The sequence below is a fragment of the Crassostrea angulata genome, chromosome 10 (genome assembly GCF_025612915.1).
Source record: "Crassostrea angulata isolate pt1a10 chromosome 10, ASM2561291v2, whole genome shotgun sequence".
Lineage (NCBI taxonomy): Eukaryota > Metazoa > Mollusca > Bivalvia > Ostreida > Ostreidae > Magallana > Magallana angulata.
In genome coordinates, this window is record NC_069120.1 from 21,017,975 (window position 1) to 21,041,406 (window position 23,432).

General features: G+C 33.4%; 2 protein-coding genes across 10 annotated transcripts in view; both read right to left on the reverse strand.

Moving 5' to 3' along the window:
• Window positions 1-23,432, reverse strand: part of LOC128165290 (mRNA export factor-like) — a 105,227-nt gene that overhangs the window by 25,171 nt on the left and 56,624 nt on the right. The window lies entirely within an intron of this gene.
• On the reverse strand, window positions 6,564-22,001 carry LOC128165284 (uncharacterized). 9 transcript variants are annotated; one of them, XM_052829676.1, is made up of 9 exons: window positions 21,869-22,001; window positions 18,880-19,008; window positions 17,821-17,916; window positions 17,022-17,188; window positions 15,818-15,870; window positions 12,299-13,330; window positions 11,475-11,661; window positions 10,417-11,201; window positions 6,564-7,891 (listed from the first exon to the last, which is right to left on the reverse strand). In XM_052829676.1, the coding sequence occupies exons 2-9, from the start codon at window positions 18,994-18,996 to the stop codon at window positions 7,761-7,763; spliced, it is 2,568 nt and encodes an 855-aa protein (XP_052685636.1). In that variant the 5' UTR covers window positions 18,997-19,008; window positions 21,869-22,001; the 3' UTR covers window positions 6,564-7,760. The 9 variants fall into 9 exon arrangements, with proteins under 9 accessions (XP_052685636.1, XP_052685635.1, XP_052685632.1 ...); XM_052829675.1 differs by having other exon boundaries at window positions 18,880-19,011; window positions 21,869-21,986; XM_052829672.1 differs by lacking the exon at window positions 21,869-22,001 and adding an exon at window positions 21,472-21,758.

Genomic DNA, 23,432 nt, shown 5'->3' on the forward strand with positions numbered 1-23,432 from the left:
ACGTTTTCATTTTTACTAAGGCTAGATTTACTTGACTTTACATGCCCCAGTTTGGCTCAGACATGCAAAATAATTAACGATTACAGTTACATTTTTTTCAGTTAAGTTTTTGCAAATTCAAGAATAACAATTTAATACGTACAATTTATTACAATGTGTACAAAACACTGGCGTCGGAAGCTAATTGAAAGGGAGGGGGCTAGACTTATCCTCAGAAATCTTAACAAAACTTAATTCCCAAAATCAAGAAAATCCCAATTTAGTATACCTGTAGTTCCAAAAAAAATTCTTACCTACCAAAAAAAAAATGTTTTCCCAAACAATGAAATTGCCCCCCCCCCCAGTTCCGACGCCTATGCAATATTGCAATATACTAAGTATTTTCAGCTTTAAAATGTAGTATTTATAGATACTTAGACGACCTATTGTTTACCAACCCGCGATCGTTGTCGCGCATTGTTAATTAACAAGCTTTATAATTAATTTTAGCCAAATGCTATTTAATCTACAGATTGGGGGGGGGGGGGGGCATAAATGGCGATATTCACACCGCCTGTCTCTTAACACCTTAAGAACTTGGTATATTTTCCTATCTAACAGTTTATCATTAAAATAACAAAAACAAAAAGAAGCATAATATACATGGCGTCTAGCTGGTTTTGATCTGTTGTCACATTCCGGGTGCTGGCAAGCTGCTCTACCTTTTCTGTTGCAATCATATTATAATTGTATGTACATATGCCGCCGTGTTCCTCTACCAGAGATTATATAGTACACATAAATAAACCTTCTTTAAGGGTGTTATTTACACAGGGTTTGAGTTCTCAAATTCCGATTGTTAAAAAGTTCAATGTAATAAGTAAGATTTCTTCTAAACACAAAAAGTGTTTATGAAATGAATTATTATTGACGAAATATTCAATAGTTTTACTTTATTATGGAATTATGCTCAAACAGAAATTGACTTTTAGCCAAACAGAGGAAATTCGGACTAAATTTTGCAGATTTTGTTTTTTGCTAAAAGTTTTTTGGCAGTAGTCTAATATTAGAAGTTAAAATTTTATATTTAAGTCTACGTAATTTTGCATATTTTCTGTTGGTTTTACCTCACTTATTCATTAAAATAATCTTATGGCACGAATAATGAAAATATCGAAAAATGCCCAAAAACGATAAAAGACATCATATCTCAAAATTTTGATCATTGACCTTATATAAATTTTATGGCAACAGAATAAGGTCAATATAAGCAGTTCAATATCATAAATGTTTTTGTATTATCATCTTTCAATTTTTTGTAAAATTGAATCAAAAATGGGTAGGGATTTGAAAACTGTTAGAGGAAATTCGAACTGAATTATTTTTTAAAATTGATGCTGAAATCTTAATGTTGTGTACTTATTTAGTGCCACTACCATTCATAAATTGTATCTTATTTTTCAAAGTGTTTAATTATTTGTAATATTTTTAAAATTAATTCTTCCTTTTTCTCGTTTCTGTAAATTGATTTTCAGATGACTATAGTTAAGAATAGCAAGAGTACCAGTACCAGGGATGATGCACAAGTCGCCAATACCCCTGCTCCATTGGCGCTCCCTATTTAAATCAGATACGGTTCAAACATATAGTATACGGATGAGAATTTTTTTTTATTGACGTGCATTGTTTTGAAAGATTAAGACGTTACACTTTACCCTTCTATAGGAATTTTATGTTTACCCCCCTTTATAGATACTAGTACTTTTAATATAATTTTAATATATGCCCTGCAATTTTGACTGCCAATGCTTTTGAATTTGATATACAGAAATTACAATTTTAAAACAAATTTCGCTTTACGTATGTACAAATCTCTTGTTCGTTATTTTCTTTGTTGTTATACTTATATATAAAATATGAAATGAAACGAATTGGAAAACGACACTTGATAATCAGAACAAAATTTTCCGTCTCTCAACGACTCGTGTGTTTATTTTGGGATAATTGATTACTTACTTCAATTATATGAAATGACAGGTGGTTAATAATTTCATTAACATATGTTGACAAGTTTATGAGTTTGAACGAAATAATTCGTAAGGAAGAAGAACTCTGAACTCACAACATAATATCAATCTAATCTCAAGTGGCTAAAACTTTTTATTATACTTTCATGTTAAATACTGAAATCTGATTGGTTTAGACGCAGTTGGTAATCCGTCCTATTACACCTCAGCGTTAGAACACACTTGGCAACGGGTAACACAACGAATTGTTACATGCGCGTAAATTATGCGCGTACGGTTCGCCGTAGAATTCACTTTATTTCTGTATAAAAGCAGTAAAATTTTCTTTAAAATTAAGACATTCAGTATAATAAATTAAGTAGTATCTGTTTAGGAGGGTAACTGTTGAAATTGACGATGGTTTCTCGGGGTGTCAATTTCAACAGTTACCCTCCCAAACAGGCACTATTTATATATAATATCATTTGTTATGTACGGAAAAATCAACTTCAAAAAGAAAGGACGTCATAAATTTGATGTTGGGCTTTTCATAGTGCCCCACCTTTACCAATGGCTACAAAATCGAGCTACTGTACTTTGAGAATCGTGTAATCCGTTCTATAATGAACTGGTTTTTGCAGACATACACTGTATTAACACTTGTTAGAGAAGTATGGTAGTAAAGAATTAAAGATCAAAGAAAAATACAGTTCACCTTAGAGGCCTATATAGTGAAAGAAGAAATAAAGACAACTATGGACAACAAGTAAAATGGAGATCTTTGTGTTGTCCGGGTTTTCTGGCGTATCAGCCGAAAAAAAAGCTGAATAGTTAGCAAGAAGTGAATTCAGTGATATCCAAAATAACATAATAGTGAGTAATAGTAGATCAAAGCATAAAAAATATACCCTAAACACATCAAGAATGGTTGTGTTGTTTGACATAAAATTGAAGAAAGTTCGTTCCCTTTAGAACTTAGCCCAGATGGTGATTTACTGCTGCGTTACACATAACACCGGGGTAACCGTGGGTGGGGCTCTTTCATTTGATGTTATTAAATGATCAAATTTATTTATATTAAATTTTTTTAAAGTTATTAAAATAATCATAAAAATGCCTTTTATGAAGTTAGCTACTAGCATTGTAGAAAAATACACCACCAGAATGGATCTCCTTTCAAAGTTAGAAATATTCAAAGTAAATAAAATAATTTATTTTTGGGAAAACGAAAAACAAACCATAATGCATCATGGGAATGGTTAGAAAAGGGAACCGTTTGGTTTTGTCCCAGTTACCACCAACCAATACCTGGGCCCCAAGAGGGAAAACATGAAGGTTAAACTTTCGAAGAAATGCATGGGGGATGTTTAAATCTGTTTTGTTAGTACATGTACTGCAATGTTACAATTTGATTTTTAAAGCTGCTTGGTCCAATTTATTATTTTTACAGTATCAAATAGTTTTCCATTGGACCAATACTGGGACCCCAGACGGAGTTAAAAAATAAATATGGAAATATAAAGGGAACCATGTCTAGACTTCTTCTCAAGAATACGTGCTATATTTCGTGATATTACTATGCAAACATCCTCATATATCAAATCATTATATCAACGTCACTTCGCCATATCTTTGGTAGTAAGTTAAATATTTGATATTCGAAGGCCTATGGTCATCAAAATTTCTTAGCTGGGTTTCTTACAACTTTGTTAGTTGAGCATCTTACAACCTCATTATATCTTTACACAAAAGTGTGTCACAGTAATCTACTTCTCTCAAGGAAGCTGAAGTCTCAATAGATCAAGAAATCGACAATACAAAGTCAACACCAACAGTACAACAAGAGGCCCAGGGGCCACATCACCTGAGCAACAATTGCCTTAATTCTGATCAAATTAGCATTATATCAAAATATCTTGACAACTAAGTACAGTAGATCTTGCTAAAAAAAAAAATTGAAAATCTGCCAATTCTTAACCACCTCTTTTTTTTTGTAAAAACCAAGCCCCTTTTGTTGTTGTACCTGTAAGAAGATTTTTCTCTATTCCTATATACCCCCCCCCCCCCATTTCATGGCCCCACTTTTCTCTAGGGAATCATGGTTTAATCAAACTTAAATCTGCATAACCTGTGCTTTCACACTAAGTACTCAGTTTTGGACCGAAACCTTTCCCAGAAGATTTTTAAAGATTTTCTCTCTATATAAAAATTTATCCCCCATTGTGGCCCCGCCCTACTCCTAGGGACCATAATTTGAACAAAATTGAATCTACATTATCTGAGGATGGTTACATGCCAATTTGAGCTTTCTTGGCCGAATAGTTTTAAAGAAGAAGATTTTAAAGATTTTCTCTATATATTCCTATGTAGAACTTGAAACCCCTAAATTGTGGCCCCAACCTACCCCCGGGGACCATGATTTAAACAAACTTGAATCTACACTACCTGAGGATGCTTCCATTTTAATTTGAGCTTTTCTGGCCTAATAATTTTAGAGAAGAAGATTTTTAAAGATTTTCTCTATATATTCCTATGTAAAAATCCATTCCCCCATTGTGGCCCCACCATACCACCAGGGACCATGATTTGAACAAACTTGAATCTACACTACCCGAGGATGCTTCCACTTTAATTTGAGCTTTTCTGGCCTGATAGTTTTTGAGAAGAAGATTTTTAAAGATTGTCTCTATATATTCCTATGTAAAACTTGATCCCCCTCTTGTGCCCCCCCCCCCCCCTACCCCCGGGGACCATGATTTGAACAAACTTGAATCTACACTACCTGAGGATGCTTTTATTTTAATTTGAGCTTTTCAGGTCAAATACTTTTTTAGAAGAAGATTTTTGAAAAATACCAAGAAATTTTCAATAATTCTCAATTATCTCCCCTTTAAAGAGGGCGTGGCCCTTCATTTGAACAAACTTGAATCCCCTTTACCTAGTGGTGCTTTGTGCCAAATTTGGTTGAAATCTGCCCAGTGGTTCTTGAGAAGAAGATGAAAACGTGAAAAGTTTACAACGACAACGACGACAACGACAACAGACAACGGACAAATTGTGATCAGAAAAGCTTACTTGAGCCTTTGGCTCAGGTGAGCTAAAAGGCATCAATGAATGCTATGAAATTATTATTCATAGCTACTTGGTTTAAAGTTGATGAGTTAAACACATGTTGGAGCAGATTTTAAAGCTAAATGAATGTGGTCTAACAGCTTAAAAAGTGTCTCAAATATGATGGTTGCCCAAAAAGAATAGGATTTTTTAAAACACAGAGTAAGGGCTTTATGATAGATTTGACCACGCTCCAACCGGAATTATCACCTCATAATATTCAAAGAATGATTCCTTATTACTTATAATTATATTGTTTCCAATTTTTATACTTTAAAACAACATTTTTAAAACCAATATTTTTTCATGAAGCACTACGCGGCGCAGCCAATACTGTCTCGGTTATGCTGTAATACACGCCCATTTTGTGTCGCTCATGTTTTACATGTATGAAGTTATCGGGTTTTAGGGTTCAAAATTGAATCGTAATGTTATCACAGACAATGGCAGCTGAAAATGTAAATATTGTTTAATAAATTTGTAGTCGAATTGTTCAGCAGTGTGTCCCATGCACTGAAATATCCTTAACAAAGAAGTAACAAAATTCTATGCCAAAAAGATAAACGGGGCTTCAACTACTTGTAAATATCTATATAAGAACTCCTAGCCATGAAAATATTCATGTTTCATGAGCTACAATAGAACAATATACGTTTCCAGGCAACGAATAGCAACTTCAGAAAGGTTCAAAGTCGTGAGGCCCATCAAGCCTTCTGAAACTTCATGCACATGTAGCATGTAGTCCTATCTTTTAACAGAATTTAACAACAAATTAAATAGAATAATTTCTAATTATCTTAAACAAACATATTTTTATAAGTTACCCAACTGGGTTTTTTTTTTCATTATAAAACACAGAACTCTTTTCTGACAAATTGGTATCTTTATACATGTGTTAAAATACACATGCAAATGCAAATTCAAACACTTTGGGTGTAAATAAAGCTTGCAATGCTTGTTGCAAATTAACTTAATATCAAATAACTCCCTCCTTCAACTTGACTACAGATAAATAAAACAAGAGATGTTTGTGAAACACTTATGCCCCCCATCCCTTGGAAACATCCACAAAGAAAATGAACGTAAACTTCAAATAAGTCCAAGGGCCATAACTCTGTCGAAAATTGCTCTATCATACCCAAAATCAAACTTGACCTAGATATTATCATGATAAACCTGTATACCAAATTTCATTTCAATATGTTCATCCTCCGTGAAGAAAATGAGCAAAAACTGCAAAGAAACTAGAATTTTTCTACGTCCAAGGGCCATGACTGTCGAAAATTGCTCGATCGTACCCAATATCGAACTTGACCTAGATATTATCATGATAATCTGTATACCAAATTTCATTTCAATATGTTCATCCTCTGTGAAGAAAATGAACGGAAACTGTTGGTGGACCGACCGACCGACAGGCAGCAGCAAAGCAATATGCCCTCCCCTCTTCGAAGGGGGGCATAAAAATTAAGAAAATCAAACAATTTTTCTAAAAAGCATCATTCTGCTAAACATTAAATCAAAAGGACAAAGCTGTATAAAATTTCAACTTAATTAACATTCAAATTTTGGGCATCAAAACTTGTAGTTCACATCATGACCATGCCCAATTCAAACTTAGTCATAAAGGATTATTACTTATAATAAGTTATCAAATGCAAAATACTAGTAAAAAAAAATAATGACTTTGACAATCTGATATAACAAGAATCTTTTTGCTGTAGATTGATTTTTTATTAAATATAAATTTGAATTAAAAAAAAAAATACGTACACTGACTTTTGACAACCTGATATAATATACATGTACCAAGAATCATTTGGCTGTAGATTGAATATTACATAAAATACATGAACACCTACATGAACACATTCTGAGTCCTTCATTAAATGCCAACATGATTAATAAAATATACACTGGTCTAAAGTTCATAGAGATATATTGAAATACAAAGTATGAATTACAGGTCTATGTCAATTTACAAAAAATATAAAAATTGTCATTTGTCCTTAGTCTCCACATTCGTAACAAATTGTGCACACAAGTTTTTAAATTTGAAAAAATTGTCATGATTTTCTCACGATTGTCAACAAACTGGTGAACTGTGACTTGATGCATGAGATTTTCAACCGCTGCCGTTTGTTAGTCATAGGATCATGATACATGGTGGGATTTTAGTTTGCAACTTTTTAGTATGACTTCACTGTTTTACACTGTAGTTTATTAATAAAACATGTTAAAAAAAAGTCATAGTGGGTAATACACATGCACACACTGAATAAATCGTAAAAAATATAAATAGGCATGTAGATGTACATCCCTGAGTTATGTACTACCTACAGTATCATACAGTGTGGTATGATATTGATTAATACAATTTGATAAATTGGTTAACTCCAAATTCCAATACATGTATCATGTTTGAACTAAACTGTGAATCATCTAAAACCAAACAGTACTGCCTTAAACATGATGTCAGAATTACGGTACTTTCACTCCGATGCTTACAACAACTGCATGGTCATTTGAAATGCTTCCAAAAAATTCATACTGAATGAAAAGGGAGTCATTGAAATTTTTCAAGAAAATCATGCCTCAAATGTTAATTCACTTAAGAATAGCATGAAATGACTAGTGTTGATAGTTTTAATAACAAATTTGGAGCTATTTTTTGCGTTTCTGTTGTGGTGTGGTGGATTTTGTAGCTACTGCTCTACGTTTTCGATCACTCCTCACCGGTTCTACCACTGGACAGACGGTAATCTCATCCTCACAAGATGTTGCTGGCATCTGACCTTCAAACAAAAACAAAAAAAACTGTAAATATCTAGGTCGTTTTCAGTAGTGCTAATGCAGCATTTTACTTTTATGGGTCACAGTCAGAAGAAATTGTTGCTTTGAAAATACTGTGGTTTCATCAATATTTTGTTGATTAGAATGATAATTTTCATGCATGCACAGTCCTTGTTGGGCTGATTCATGGTATCAAAATGTTAACTGAATTTAAGTGCAGTTTCTTGAAACTAGGTATGCTTTGCCAAAAGATAATAATGAAACCACAGTATATGAAGACACGATTATAGCCACATTGACTTGTTTCATTACTGCTGAAACCTTCTTGATAATTTTCTAACTGACTTTAAATTAACCTTGGACTGACATTATGATCCAGTGAGTGATTGACATTAACTAATATAATTGTTATATACATGTATCAACAGTGAGAGCCATAATAAAAAGGGTTTGATTATAGCCATGGACATTTTAGTCTAATGTATGTCTACCTCCTTTAGATGAATAGCTCTGAATAAAGATATAGAAAAATGTTCAAATTTTGAAGCTGAAGTACTTGGATTTTTTCTTTTATAAAGGAGGCCGACTCTAGTTTTTAATGCGCATGTTTTTGCGCATTCTAGTATAATACAGTGGATTGATATTTTTATGAAATTTTTAAGATGTCATTTATAAAATTGAACACAATAAACAAAATACAGATAAAAATATTTCCGTTGTGCGGTAGGAGAGCATTGCCATTGCGCTGTTATGACGTATTGATAAAATCAAGCTTTGTAGGAGTACGTTATAAGAAATACCATAAAAGAACAAGAGGCCCATGGGCCACATCGCTCAGCTGAGGAACAATAGGTATGATAAAATCAGCTTAATGGAGTCATAATACAAACTATCTGGACAATGTACAATAATACATGTAGATCCTGTAAAAATAAAATCCATTTTCCCCCTGGATATTCTTATGTTTATAATCATTAGTCCCTTTTCTAACAGGATGATTTTATAGTCATATCACATGTTGAGTATTGCAGTTCTTAAAAAAATCCTTAACAATTGTTTATATATGGGATATAAACCTACATCAAACTCTGAACCTTCTTGTGACGCCGAAGAATTGTCCTGTGGCCAAAGTCTTAACAATTATAAAGAATCATCTGGCTGATTAGTTTCCGAGAAGAAGATTTTAAAAGATTTACTCTAAATATTCCTATGTAAAACTTTGAACCCCTCCCATTGTGGCCCAACCCTTCTCCCGGGGGTGTCATTATTTTCACAACTTTGAATCTACACTACTTGAGGATATTTCCACACAAGTTTGAGCTTTCCTGGCTTAATGGTTCTTGAGAAGAAGATTTTTAAAGATTTACTCTATATATTCCAATGTTAAACTTCGATCCCAAACTGTGGCTCCACCCTACCCACGGGGGTCATGATTTTCACAACTTTGAATCTACACTAACAGAGGATGTTTCCACACAAGTTTCAGCTTTCCTGGCTGATTAGTTTCTGAGAAGAAGATTTTTAAAGATTTACTCTATATATATATATATACCTATGTTAAACTTTGACCCCCAATTGTGGCCCCACCCTACCCCCGGGGGTCATGATTTTAACAACTTTGAATCTACACTACCTGAGGATGCTTCCACACAAGTTTGAGCTTTCCTGGCTTAATGGTTCTTGAGAAGAAGATTTTTGAAAATTTCTCAAAATTTTTTATTAATTTCTAATTATCTCCACTTGAAAAGGGGTGTGGACCTTAATTTTCACAACTTTGAATCCTCTTTGCCTAAGGATGATTTGTGCCAAGTTGGTTGAAATTGGCCCAGTAGTTCTTGAGAAGATGTTCAAAATGTGAAAAGTTTACGGACAGACGGATGACAGACAAAATGTGATCAGAAAAGCTCACTTGAACTTTCAGCTCAGGTGAGCTAAAAAGAAAAAATTGTAGACCATTGAAATTTTATACACAGAATTATGCTTTCCTAGAGGAAAATTTTCTGATTTTTTTTAATAAATCCACTTTACCAATCTTCAATTGTAATGCTCCAAATATATAGCAAAATTTGGTGCATTTAAATATTATGAAATGGCCCCCACCAAAAACAAGACGGTAGAATTTAGTATTTTTTACATATAAGGTAGAAAATGAAAATACCAATCATATATAAAAATTTGAGAAAAAAAGCTATTGTAGTATTTTTTTTCATCTGCTTCGAAGTGCAGAAAAGGACAGTTTCCTATATATTCCTCTAGTAAATGTACCTCTATTTTGAGATGGTCCCTAAAAAGAACAAGACGGTCGATTTTCTTAAAACTTTGCAAGTAGCTAGAATTGGTTTAAATGACATATGGCTAAAAAATGAAGAGTTTTATTATTGTAGTTTTTCCGCAAAAAAACCCCAAATCAGCCTCCTTAAATGATAGTTTATGACCAAAAATATCATGTTTAAAAGTTTAAGGCAGAGTTGATGGTTAATTTGTTGACCATCCAGCCTCCTTAAAGACCAAAATCATCAACACGTACCTACAGTCTTCCTCCTTGGAGTTTGGTTACTCAGACTGATGACAATAATGGATATACCTCTCTTAATGGATGGTTTGAAGGCACTCATGATCTGAACAACGGTTTCCCTCCCAAGATCTGCTGGAACAAGAGACTCTTTGCTGGCATTTTGAGTCGCAGGACAAATTATGAGAGAGTGTTTAGTGTCAGCACAAGCAGAACGAATCAGTTCTTGAAGAAACATAAAAGTAATACTTTTCATAAAGTCTTTCATCGCTTTGACAAAATACACTTTCCTATTAAGGGCCTGGCCTTCTCTTTCAGACTGATTCTGTATTAATTTTTTTATACCCTGGTTTTCATTGGATGCAAGAAAAATGTCATCTGATGGATAAAAGTATGAATCACATTGGTTCCAACCTTCCCGATTCATCCAATCACAGATTCCTTTCCATTCAAATTCAGAATCTGATTGGCTCAAAGGGGTAGTCGACACAGTTGTAGCATCTGTCCATTCATACAGGTGGCCCAATGATTCTTTGGCATTTGGAAGAAGTCTGTTCCGTATCTTGCATGTTCTGTCCACAGTGTCGTTCAACTTTAAAAACAGAGTATTTAATTTGGCATCCATGAAGAGGACCTCTTCTCCATTGACATTTTCATTCCTTACTTCACTCAGAAATGAGGACCTGATTTTGTTCACAATTTGTTCTGGAAGGTCTAGCAGAAGTTCAATTGATTCCATCTGATTAAGCTGACAATTGGTTTCTGTCAACAAATCCCCAAGCTTCTTAAACTTTCTCTTCCTGTAAATCAGACATGAAATGCCAGAGTAAGCATAATAATTTCCTGTTTGAATAAACAGAAGTAGCGAGTAAAGGAAGTATTCTACTTTCATATTTAATTTTAATGACCCTTAAAACCAAAATTAGAGCAAATTTCTAATAAAATAATTAATAATATACTTACCCCAGTAATACAGTAATCTTAATTTTATCTAGAAGATAAAACATGAACAATGGAAATGAAAGAAATTTATCCATAATACCTTCTTTCAAAAGTCACTGCTAACAATTTACCTGACCATATTTGTAATAATTTTTATGAAATGAGGAAGATGGTCTTCAGTCAGTTGATCTGAAAAGCTTTCTGAACTGGTCCAGATAGCAACATTCTCCACATCAAAGCTGTCCCTGGCCTTTTGGATTATCATGATCTTTTTGGATGGCCAAACTTTGGTTGTACTGCTAATTGCTAAAGCACAAGCTGAAACCCACATGGTTAAACAACATTAATAATTCTGCATTTTATTCATAAACAATATTAGTATATATTGATTACATGTATTTGCGAGCTTATAAATTGGTATAAAAACACAAGTTAATTCACAAATGCTTTTAAATTAAAACAAATCTTAAATTTGATTACTGGCTAAATCATATATCAAATATGAGACATGATTACTAGTATCTTTAAATCACGTTCCATAAAAGTAGAATAATGACAAGGAGAAAATATAATTGAAATTGAAAATTTGTTTTGACTCGACTCATAAAAGTTTTTCCTTGAACCATTTCCCAAACATTTAAGAAGTCTGAGAATCAAAAGCCATTTTAGAATTATTATAAATTATATATATTTGTTCCATTGATAAAAAAAAATACATGTACATGTACTACAAACGCTCTTTTTGATAAGTTGAAATGCTCTTCTTAAGTGTAGAAGTATTTCACAATTTTACTTACAACATCAAAATTAAGTATAATTCAATATTGTTCCAGGTCTGGAGTTTTCTGTATATTCTTTCTATTTGTCATCATATATACATGCATATACCTGGTACATACTAGCTGTTAAAACTGTTATTATATCAGTGTGTCTCTTTATGAATAATCATACATACTGGGAAATTTGGCCATTTCTTCCCATTCCGACTCTGAACTTATCCCTGGTGTGTGGGGGAGGACTTGTGGACTACTCTTGTCTCTGGTATTACACAAGTTCTTGGAGACATTTGTCTGTTGAACCATTTCATCATCAGAACTATACCCCTGGCCATTACTAGTAGCCTGGTCCTCTGTGTTAACTTCATCAATGGAAGACAGGGAAGTTGTGATGTGTAGCTCAGCTGTGATGAATCTCTGGGCTCCATTTGAGGTTTTGTTGTTTCCGTGGGAGTTGTTCTTTGGGGTTGAAAATGTTTGGTTTTCTGCTGCTCGGGTTTTTTTGTTTCCATTTTTTGTGACCTGTGTCCTCTGTTGTGTAGCTGCCTCCTGATTTCCTTTCTTAACATTAACATCTGTTTTTTTATTCACAACCTCAACATTGCTTTTTTTGGCTTTCTCTTTCTGTTTTAGTACACTGTTATTTTCATTTTCAATTGTGTCTGAATCCTCCAGTTCGGGACTTGGGTTCCGTGACCTATTCATTAGACGCCTGTCACCTCTAATGTCCGTCAGCCTGTCACTTACATCTAATGCCTTGCTATGAAATGGATCTTCCAGCTCAGAATCACTAGAATCATTCACAATTTGCAAATCATTCTCATTCCCACTGATTTCTGTAATTAGATCGATCTCATCATCTTCTTTAGATGTATTTTGTTTGTTTAGACTTAGTGTTTTCTTCAAAGGGCTAGTTTTGGTTTTCTGTTTATCTTCAGACACTTTTTTAACATTTAGTGTAGCCGACTCTTCTGATTTCTTGCTTTCTCTAGCAGACATTGTAATTGCATCCCCTTCGCTGCTACATGTACTGCACATTTCCTCATCCATGTCTTTTTCTGGTGACAGCTGGCTTATCATTAAAATATCATCATCATACTGTGTGTTCAGGCTGTCTGGTTCTGCATGTACTGCATTATCTTCATCATCACTTCCTTGCTCTTCTTCAGAATATTTCCTTACTAAATGCTGATGCTGGTTTTTTAATGCACCTGAAATCATCAAATAAAATGTTTTTAAGTTTATTGATGACTCTAATGAGGGTTTAATTTATGTATTTATATATATAGCTCTGGTGTAGATTTATAATTAGGAATAAAGAATACAATGTCAGAAACATAGATTTCAATCATACTTGCATTAATTTATTTTCAATATTTCATGTTTTCATTTTCCAGCATTCACACTATTTGATTGATTGGTTCATTCACTCACTCATTCATTCATACATTTATTCATTCATACATTCATTCATAAAATGGTTGTTGAGTTTGGCGGGTGGATTGGTAAACAAAAGTGGGTTATACTAATCATATTTTTCTGGTATCTGTGAGTGAGTGCATGTGTGTGTTAAATAAAACTTTAGCACAAACTTTAAGAATTATTTTCATGACCTCACCCAAGACAGATAGCTAATTGTTTTCTATTCACCATAAATTCTGTACTTGGTGGGTTATTTTACTTAATATTAAGCAATTTAAATACTATATCATTAAGGGTAAAATTTGGCAATAAGGCGATTGAATGTATGCAATATGAGAGTATTTTAATGTTGTTATTAGTTATAGATCACCAAATCAAATAAGTCCATCCTGTACATGTATGTTGAAGATGATCAACTGTAAGGCATGCAGCAATAAATAAATACATGTATCAATGTATGCATATGCATGAGGTCTTCGTCAAGTTGAAGTCTTATTTTAATTCAAGTAGCGGAGAAATAATACGTACATGAATCAGCTACCCCTTTGACAATGGTGCCCACAATGAGACCCAAATGTAACTCGAACCCAGGCCCCCCTGGCACACCAAGCCAGTGCTCTAACCACTGAGCTATTAAGACTCAATATACTGTGGTTTCATCAATATTCGTTGCATACCAATTTTCGTGGATTTCGTTGTTTAGTTGATCCACGAAATTAAATGTTCATTGAAATGCAATTTTTATTAACATTTTGTATTGATAGGGTCATTGGCCACGAATTTACGTATCCTTGAAACTGTGATTTTCACTTTATCCACGAAAATTGATGCCCTTGAATATTAATGAAACCACAGTAAAGTATGAGAGTCACACATGTTAACTTAATACATGTAGCAATAATATTTCAGCTTTGCTGTCTAATACGTGTGCAATCTGCAATTTTTCATAGTTTTAAATGCAAGCCCGATACATTTGTTAATATCAAACATTTTAAACATATCTTACAACAGAAACAGTAAAAGTGTGAAGTACCAAAGGCAAAATAGATTCTTTTTATTAAAAACTTGGAATAATTATTCCATGAAATTGTGATTTAAGTTGTAGCTGTTATTATATAGTTAGACAATAGCTATACAATGATGATGATGTGTGGTGTAGAAGGAAGCATATGAGGATTACTAGCTTCCTTTGATATATTGTTGAAATTATCATTTGTATAATCTACATATATACATCAATAACTAATATTTTGTTAACAGGTATAGAACCCTTTCCAATTACCGGGTAGGTCGCTTAATACGTGTACTTTTGTGTTTTCAGGAAGATTTTAAAAATATAATTATATATGCCTGGAGCATTAGAATTTTCAAAGCCCATATTGAGTAGATAATGATCTTTACTACTTTGGCTTAAATTCTAATGTGTCATAATATATGTAAATTCAGGAAACTACAAGCTGAAAAAAATGTTTTAGAACTCTATTTAAGGTCAGACGATACGTTCCTCAATTTTATATAACTTTTTCCAGGAATTTTTTACTGGTTTACTACTATTTTGATAAGCTTTCCTGCAAAAAATTAGGGTACCTTACCAGGCATTTCTGCAAAATACTAGAGTATGCAATTTTCTATATAATCTTCTTGAAAATACACTTGAATTGCTGATATAAAAATAAATAAATATAGAGCACAGCGAAATTCACTATATTGGCTCTATCTCGGCCGGGGCAAGGCTTTGAGCTCAAGACCTCTAGAACCTATACGCTTCTAGGAATGAGCGGCCACAGTTCTAACCACTCAGCCATCTAGACATATAACCATATACAAGTAAATTTTAATCATTTGAAAAATAATTATAAAATTAATATTTTTTATTGGAACTCTTTATTTTGAGGAGATCGATACAAAAAAGATGCTCGAAGAACGTGTTGTCTGACCTTAAAGCTCATTCAATTTTTGATTCATGATTACACTGATTTTACAATAAAGACAATGCATATGTGAACAAATGTTAACAGTGCTGTACTTTGAAACAAAATATTGGCTGTGACATTTGATAAAATTAAAAAAAATTGGTCAAGCTAGGCACTGCACATTGTCTAACCACTGGCATGCAATTTGGTGTAAGGGAATGGAAAAAAGCTCCAAAATATGAAATCAGACAAATCGATGACTATATGTAGCCCAGAGCTAGAGCAAAGCCTTATATACTGGTACATGTAATTATGACATTGCCTTTGACAGGGGCACATTAAAAATATATATTAAGCGCTCACCTTTATTTAGATTTTTATTAAATTGCTCATAATGGTCAGCTCCACAGAACACTCTGTAAATAAAACCAAAGTTAATTTACACTTTGTTGCAATCCCCTATTTTTTACTTGATGTACATATCACAGTACAGTAAAACTTGGTTATAGCGAAGGAACCAATGGAATTACTTTGTTACATCCATATAACAAATTTGTAATAATATCAATAGCGAATTCACTATATTCATGTTTTCTTTCACCAGACTACAATTTTTGCTAATCGAGGCTTAAAATAAAAATACATTACTTTGATATCTTTAATAATCGGATTGTGAATTAAAAAATTTATATGAAAATAAATTCATTCAAATTATTATGTTATATGGTAGTGCGAACATTTTAATTTGAAAAAAAAAAAGTTATTAAAAGGTTAAATTTCGTTAATTATTCAGCTCAACGGGACTCAAAATCAGTTCGCTATATCCGTAAACTCATTAAATCCGAATTCGTTATAACCGTTAAATAAATTTTGCAAAGATTTGATAAGAACTTAACGGGAGAATTCGCTATATCCGTGTTCGTACTAAACAAGTTTTACTGTATTCACTCAGTTTTTATACATAATCATAGTACTAGGTTATATAATGGCACACTATTTATGAGAAAATAAATCAGATTTATTAAAGTCATAGATGAGAGTGATTTGAAGATATTCCATTCTTCAAAAATTTATTCTGAATTCAATATGTGATGCATAAAGACAAGAGAAAACAGGGGATGTACATTTGTATTTTTTCTGTATGCATGTCCATTCTTTAAAAATTACCTAATTTATTATGTACTGGCCAATTTTTACTTAAATTTTACAAAGGCATGTTATCAGCTTCTAGACAATATAATCACTACAGAATTCATTGCTTAGTTTGATATTTTTTACTTTCATTACAATGATCATCTCTCTTACAAAGTGGGAGGGTTTTGTGGTGGCCGGGGTGCAAATTTTGGGGTATTTAATGGTCGATACCAAATGCCCAAAATTAGAGTCATTTATAAACTACACAATAATCTCGAACAATCCCCAATTGTTGCACCTCTCAGAATTACTTGCTATACTGGGAGGCATTCAGTTGAGGGAAGTAATAGTTTTGTTTTGCAATTGGTAAATTGCTGGGCATTGACTTCTATCTAAAAACATATAGGTCTTTTTTTCACAGCTTTTCATTTACCTGTACATAACAATTGTAGAGTTTTTACTGCGCTCTGTGATGGCCACATCATCCAACTTGGCACAGTAGTAGTGGAAGGTTTTAGAACATTTGGATATAGCACAACCAGCTGTAGCACCCAGCCATTTTCCCTGTCTACTCTTGTCAGTCTTGCAAATAGAGCATTTCTACAAAAAAAATTAACAGTGTGTAGATACCTTAGTGATATTTACGGAAACATTAAACCTGACAGTGGCTAAAAGATAAATCATACAAGAAAGTAATTAACAATCAAATAAACAATAATTATCACATTTATTTCATTTACATGTTTCACTAAGTTAGACAGTAGCTGTCTTTACAATGATGTGAACATGAGAGTGTAGTAAGAAAGAAAATACAATGAAAACATTGCTGGACCGGGAATTGAACTCGGGATCCCTGCAACTCTAGTCAGGAGCTCTACCACTGAGCTACCCAAGCCGATATCCACGGTCCATATAGCCCCAACTACTACATTCCTCCCTCCTTAAATAGTCTTCGACCCTGAAGAGCCAACACAAGTTCACATTGTCAAGACTTATATATTATATTTATATGCCTGAACAAGGAAGGCCACGGCTCCATCTGTAGTAGGAAAGGAGGAATGAGTATATAAATACAATGAAAACATACGGCTGGACCATGAATCGAACCCAGGATCCCTGCAACTCTAGTCAGGAGCTCTACCACTAAGCTACCCAGGCCGATATCCGCGGTCCATATAGCCCCAACTACTACATGAGTTAAATGAAGTCTTAGGATTTTTACAATGACTTACCAATCTATTGCCTCTGCGTATCTCTTTTTCAACTTTGTTGATTTCAAATCCTCCAAAACTTGTAAACTTGTACTGTACAAGATCAGCTGAATATTGCTTCAATTAAAAAAAATAAATGAAAAAAATAGCTTTATTGAAAATGAATTTATTGCTTTAAAGTGGCATGGTGACTCAAAATAAATGTGTTACTTTTTATGACAACGGAAATAAGAAGAGTTACTCAAAATTTCATCATACGGAAGGTTTTACGCATCATACGCTATCACCTATGAATTTACAAGTCATTAAAACTCATCTGGACATGTAATATGTACATGTAAACAAACCAAGTTGTTTTGGACATTGGTCACATGATGGCGATTTCTGTCTAAAAATAGTTACATTTGGTTTGACAAACTGAAAAAAGAATTTGAATTTGAAGCCTTTCCATGTCAGTGGTAAGAAATATGCATAAATAGAGAATGCATCTATTAAATAAATATATAATAGTTCTTGAAGACATCATGTTTCAATAAGAGGTTTCTTGCTCATGATGTATGCCGCGCTGCAGTATTTAAATTCACCTGTGCTTACGTGGCTATGAAGTGGGAGGAAAACTCAATATTTTTGTATTGGTCGAACACTTTTTTTCTCTTTTTAATTTAATTTATTTACTGTTGAAAACCGTAATTTTTCAAATATGTGATATATTATATGTGGAAATCATGTAAAAATTCGATATTTGCTTATAATCATGGGTTTGTGCATCACCATGTCCCTTTAATATAAATACTTTTAAATCAACATGTCTCCAAATTTCATAAATGATTATTTAATATGACACAAAACAGAGTAAAACACAAAATATTTAATTATTTTGGAGAGAGGTGCGAGGATAAAGTACAGCAGTGTTATGCAACATCATTTGTCATTTTTGAACATCCTGATTCGACCTCTGACATTCTGTATGACTGTCCGCATCAAATGACAAGACGCATGGGATTTAAACAACAGACTCTGACACATAAATGTCATGGTATTTCACACAACGTCAAGGTACTCATTGTGTACTCAACCTACCATGCACTTGTGATGGGCCGAAGTATTTTTGTTGTCATGATGTAGTTTGCCACAGACTGGTTCCGCTTCAACTCCAAGGTGACAAAAGCCACACTTTATATCTTTTTCTGCCTCCATCAGGAGCAGCCGCTGCTGAAATGGAAACCCTCACTTTGTTAAGTTCGTCACACAAACGCATACACGTACTATTTCCAAAACAGTGTTTAAACAGTAAGAGTTCACTCCAACGAGAGCAGCAGCTAGTACCAGTGGTTAAACTTACAATAATGTAAACAACAATATGCTTTCTTTGACGATTCATGTGCATGGGTATGAGGGTTGCCAGCATCACAGAAAAAATATAAAAGCGGCATGAGAGGGTTACATGAATTTTTTTGCAGTGCTAGCTACCTTCATACATGTAGCTCATGAATATGAATCAACAGAGACAGCTTTAACTGTTTATACATATAGGTCTATCAGCTTGCAATCATGAAATATATTATGATCCATAAAAATGAATAAAAGTAATTAAAGTATTTAAAATATCATCTATGTTGTTTAAACCCTTTCACAGTTGAAGCACGAGCACTTTACAACACATTGCAATCAATATTTTACGGCTTCACACAATTAAGCTATCGCATACATTGCATGAGAGCATCGCATTCATTGCATGCGTTTTTATGGTCGCATCAAGACTCTCTTTAAAGTAGTGGACATGCACACTATTCAGACATGACCAAATGTGATCCAATTTATTGCAATTTCTCCATGTTTTCATTGATTGAAACTGGTTTGTTTTCCTTCAGACCATGAAAAAAATAAGGCGCACTGACCCACTCTAAAAAAGAAAAGGCATTAAAGTTCTAAAAAATGACACAATTTTGAGTTTTTATAAGCATTCCCCAGTTTAAATCAACATATTCCAAGTACTGAACATATTTAAGGGTTACAAATCGATTTTATGTAAAATATACATTGTTTTGAATGATGTTTTAAAGACTTATCAGATTTGTTGATATTTTTATTTTACAGTACATGTATCTTATCCATCTTTGTTTGGGCATTCTACCCATCTTCTTTTTTTAATATTTAACTCTTTAAAGATATTGAGAAACTCACAAAAATTCCAAGCACTCATTACCTTAGATCTAAGGTCCATCAAATGGACAATCTTATTCTCTTAGGCCTCAATAAAGGTATAATCAACGATGACAAAATTGTATAAGAAACTGTATATAAATGAATGTCAAAAGTGAAAAATGCTCTTGACTTGTGACTTTGATATGAGGATATATGTTGGTAATTTGTATGCATGAAAATGCTTACAGAGTAATGTAGCTAAATGAAGCATTATAAATAAGAATATCTTTAAACATTTCCCTATATATTTCTCTGTTATACCTTGAACTTCTCTTGGAGACCCAGCATTGCTCCAGGGGTCACGGTTTAACAAACACAAATTATTATATGTATATGATTGATTAACTTCTACCTCTCTGATTAACTCATATCCAACTATCTAGAAGAAACAGAACTTTATATTCATCAGTACATGACCTAAGAGGTCAAAATCATACAATTATGGACATTTTTGTAGGTCGATATGTGGTTATATGGACCCATGTTAAGTGATATCGACCGAAGACACAGAAAGTGACATCAACTGAGCTTGCGAGGTCGATATCACTTTATGTGTCTGAGGTCGTTGAACTTTGAGCACATCTTAGAACCCCAGTATTGGTCCAGTGATCATGATTTGTATAATTAAGAATCTACGTACCTTATCTTGGTAGTGGGTTCATTCGCCCTATCTACCTGTTCACTCGAGTCCGTTTGCCAGACTAATTAACCCCTTCACGGTAACTGCGGTACTGCTCTTTTGCAGGGCAAAATGGCACGGTTTGGTGAAATATGACGTAACGTCAATTGTATCATTTAAGTCATTTAATTATCTACCTACTAAATTTTCGGCAAGTGTATCAATTTGCCCTGCAAGAGAGCATTACCGCGCAGTTATCGTGAAGGGATTAGGATTTCTATGATTTGGGGAAAAAAATGTTATAGCTGGAAAGATTTATAGGATAATTCCCCCCCCCCCCCCCCCCCCCCCCCCCGGGATTAGGATTTTATGATTTTGGGAATTAGGTTTTTTCTCTCAATATTTCTGAGGATCAGTCTAGCTCCCCACCCCCTCCCCCCCCCACTTTCAATTTGCTTCCGACGCCAGTGAATTATACAAGTATGAAAATATACAACTACATTAATCCTGTATCAAAATAAGGCGAACGGACCTTGGGCGAAACAGAAACTGGGGCGAACGGCGTCAAGCGCAAATGTATTTATACATTGAACCCCTCTTAGAGCCCCAGTTAGGATCCGGTCAAAGATCATTAAATTACATTAACATTAAATAGTGTTGATTAATTACATAAACTAATTGCATTTACTACAAAGGACACAATGAAACATGCTTTTGTTTTAGCATCCCGCCATTTTCTCTAATGACATTTCCACTGACAAAGGCACAAGTAAATTAAATAAAATACAGTAGGCCTAGCTCGTAGATGTATATTACATACATGCTATCGTCTGGGATACAATACCTACCTCTCAAACGGAAACGCGCTTAACCTATCTTAAAAGTCAGTTCATCAGTCCCTGTTCATGAAAACATAAACCGAAAGTACAATTTTCCGAAAATTGGGAGAAAATTTTGATAACCCCAAAATAGATCTACTGCCTAAGGTTAAACCGGGATTGTCGTTATTTCGACCACCGGCCGACCAAATAAGTAATTAAAACTTTGCAAAGTAAGATGTTTTTAGAATTAGAGAAAATTGGTCCCCAAATTGGTTTTCTTATCAATTATAAAATTTGATCAGAATAATGTTTTCTTGTAATGTTTGTAATCGCTTGCTTTCACGTCGGAAAATACAATGAAGATTAAATTTTCAAAACTAATTTTAATAAAACATTTTTTTCAAGTCTGGGATACAATACCTACCTCTCAAACGGAAACGCGCTTAACCTATCTTAAAAGTCAGTTCATGCGCCCTATATATATCTAGCCTACTGTTATGTAAGGGAAAAACATAAACCGAAAGTCCAATTTTCCGAAAATTGGGAGAAAATTTTGATAACCCCAAAATAGATCTAGCCTAAGGTTAAACCGGGATTGCCGTTATTTCGACCAATGGCCGACCAAATTTTTAGAATTAGAGAAAATTGGTCCCCAAATTGGTTTTCTTATCAATTATAAAATTTGATCAGAATAATGTTTTCTTGTTTGAAATCGCTTGCTTTCACATCGGAAAATACAATGAAGATTAAATTTTCAAAACTAATTTTAATAAAACATTTTTTTCAAATAGATCTAGCCTAATTGCCGTTATTTCGACCACCGGCCGACCAAAAAAGTAAAACTTAGCAAAGTATGATGTTTATAGAATTAGAGAAAATTGGTCCCCAAATTGGTTTTCTTATCAATTATAGAATTTGATCAGAATAATGTTTTCTTGTTTGAAATCGTTTTGATCAGAATAATGTTTTCTTGTTTGTAATCGCTTGCTTTCACGTCGGAAAATACAATGAAGATTAAATTTTCAAAACTAATTTTAATAAAACATTTTTTTTTCAAAACTTACTTCTTTCTCATTTAGGGGGGTACATGATGTTTGTTATTAATTCACATGCATGCACACAATTAATTCAAATTATGAAATGGAAATTTCAAATTTGGTGTTTTATATATATATGTGTGTGTGTGTGTGTGTGTGTGTGTGTGTGTGTGTGCACGTGTTCATCTCCCTGAATTATGAACTTTATCATCATGAATTAAAAAAATTGATAATGGCTGAAACTTTGTCGGTACTGGTTATCAAATAGTATTACATCGTTTATAAATACTTTTTAGAAAGATGCAGAGAAGTCAAATAATGCGACTGACAAGTTGATTTAAAATTGCCCGATAGAACAAACGTTACATCGGGAGGGAGGGGTCGTCAAGAACTTTGTTTTAATAAAACTCAAAACTCTAAAATGTACACATATAGTAAAATCAATGGTGGTAAAGTTTTTATTCGAAGGACTGATCAAATAAAGTTTGAATTTTAAGAATACTCATAATTTTAAGGATATGTATTCAAATAATCAAAGTACTGACGGGAGTTGATTTTATTGATTTTAGTATTTGATTTAAAATCAATATGTGATTTCGCATTGCAAGTAATTTCTTAGCTGTATTTGAATACATATAATTACGCGCATTTTTTTGTAATATGAATTATCGGGCTTTTCCGACAAGGATTCCGAGCTTAAAAAGAAACATTTACATGCATGATTCATGTTGCGTAATATTTAAAGATAGAATTAATCTATCACACTTTTGATAGAAATATTTTTGAAAAATTATATCCAAACAATTTTTTAACAAAAAATAATAAAGTCTAGTCAACGCCCGTACATGTACTTGTTCTATCTTTAGATTGGATAGTCTGCACATAAACACAGCTATGGAGGGACAGAAAAGGTAACACGACGACCAGAAATTAACATAGCAAAAGTTCAAG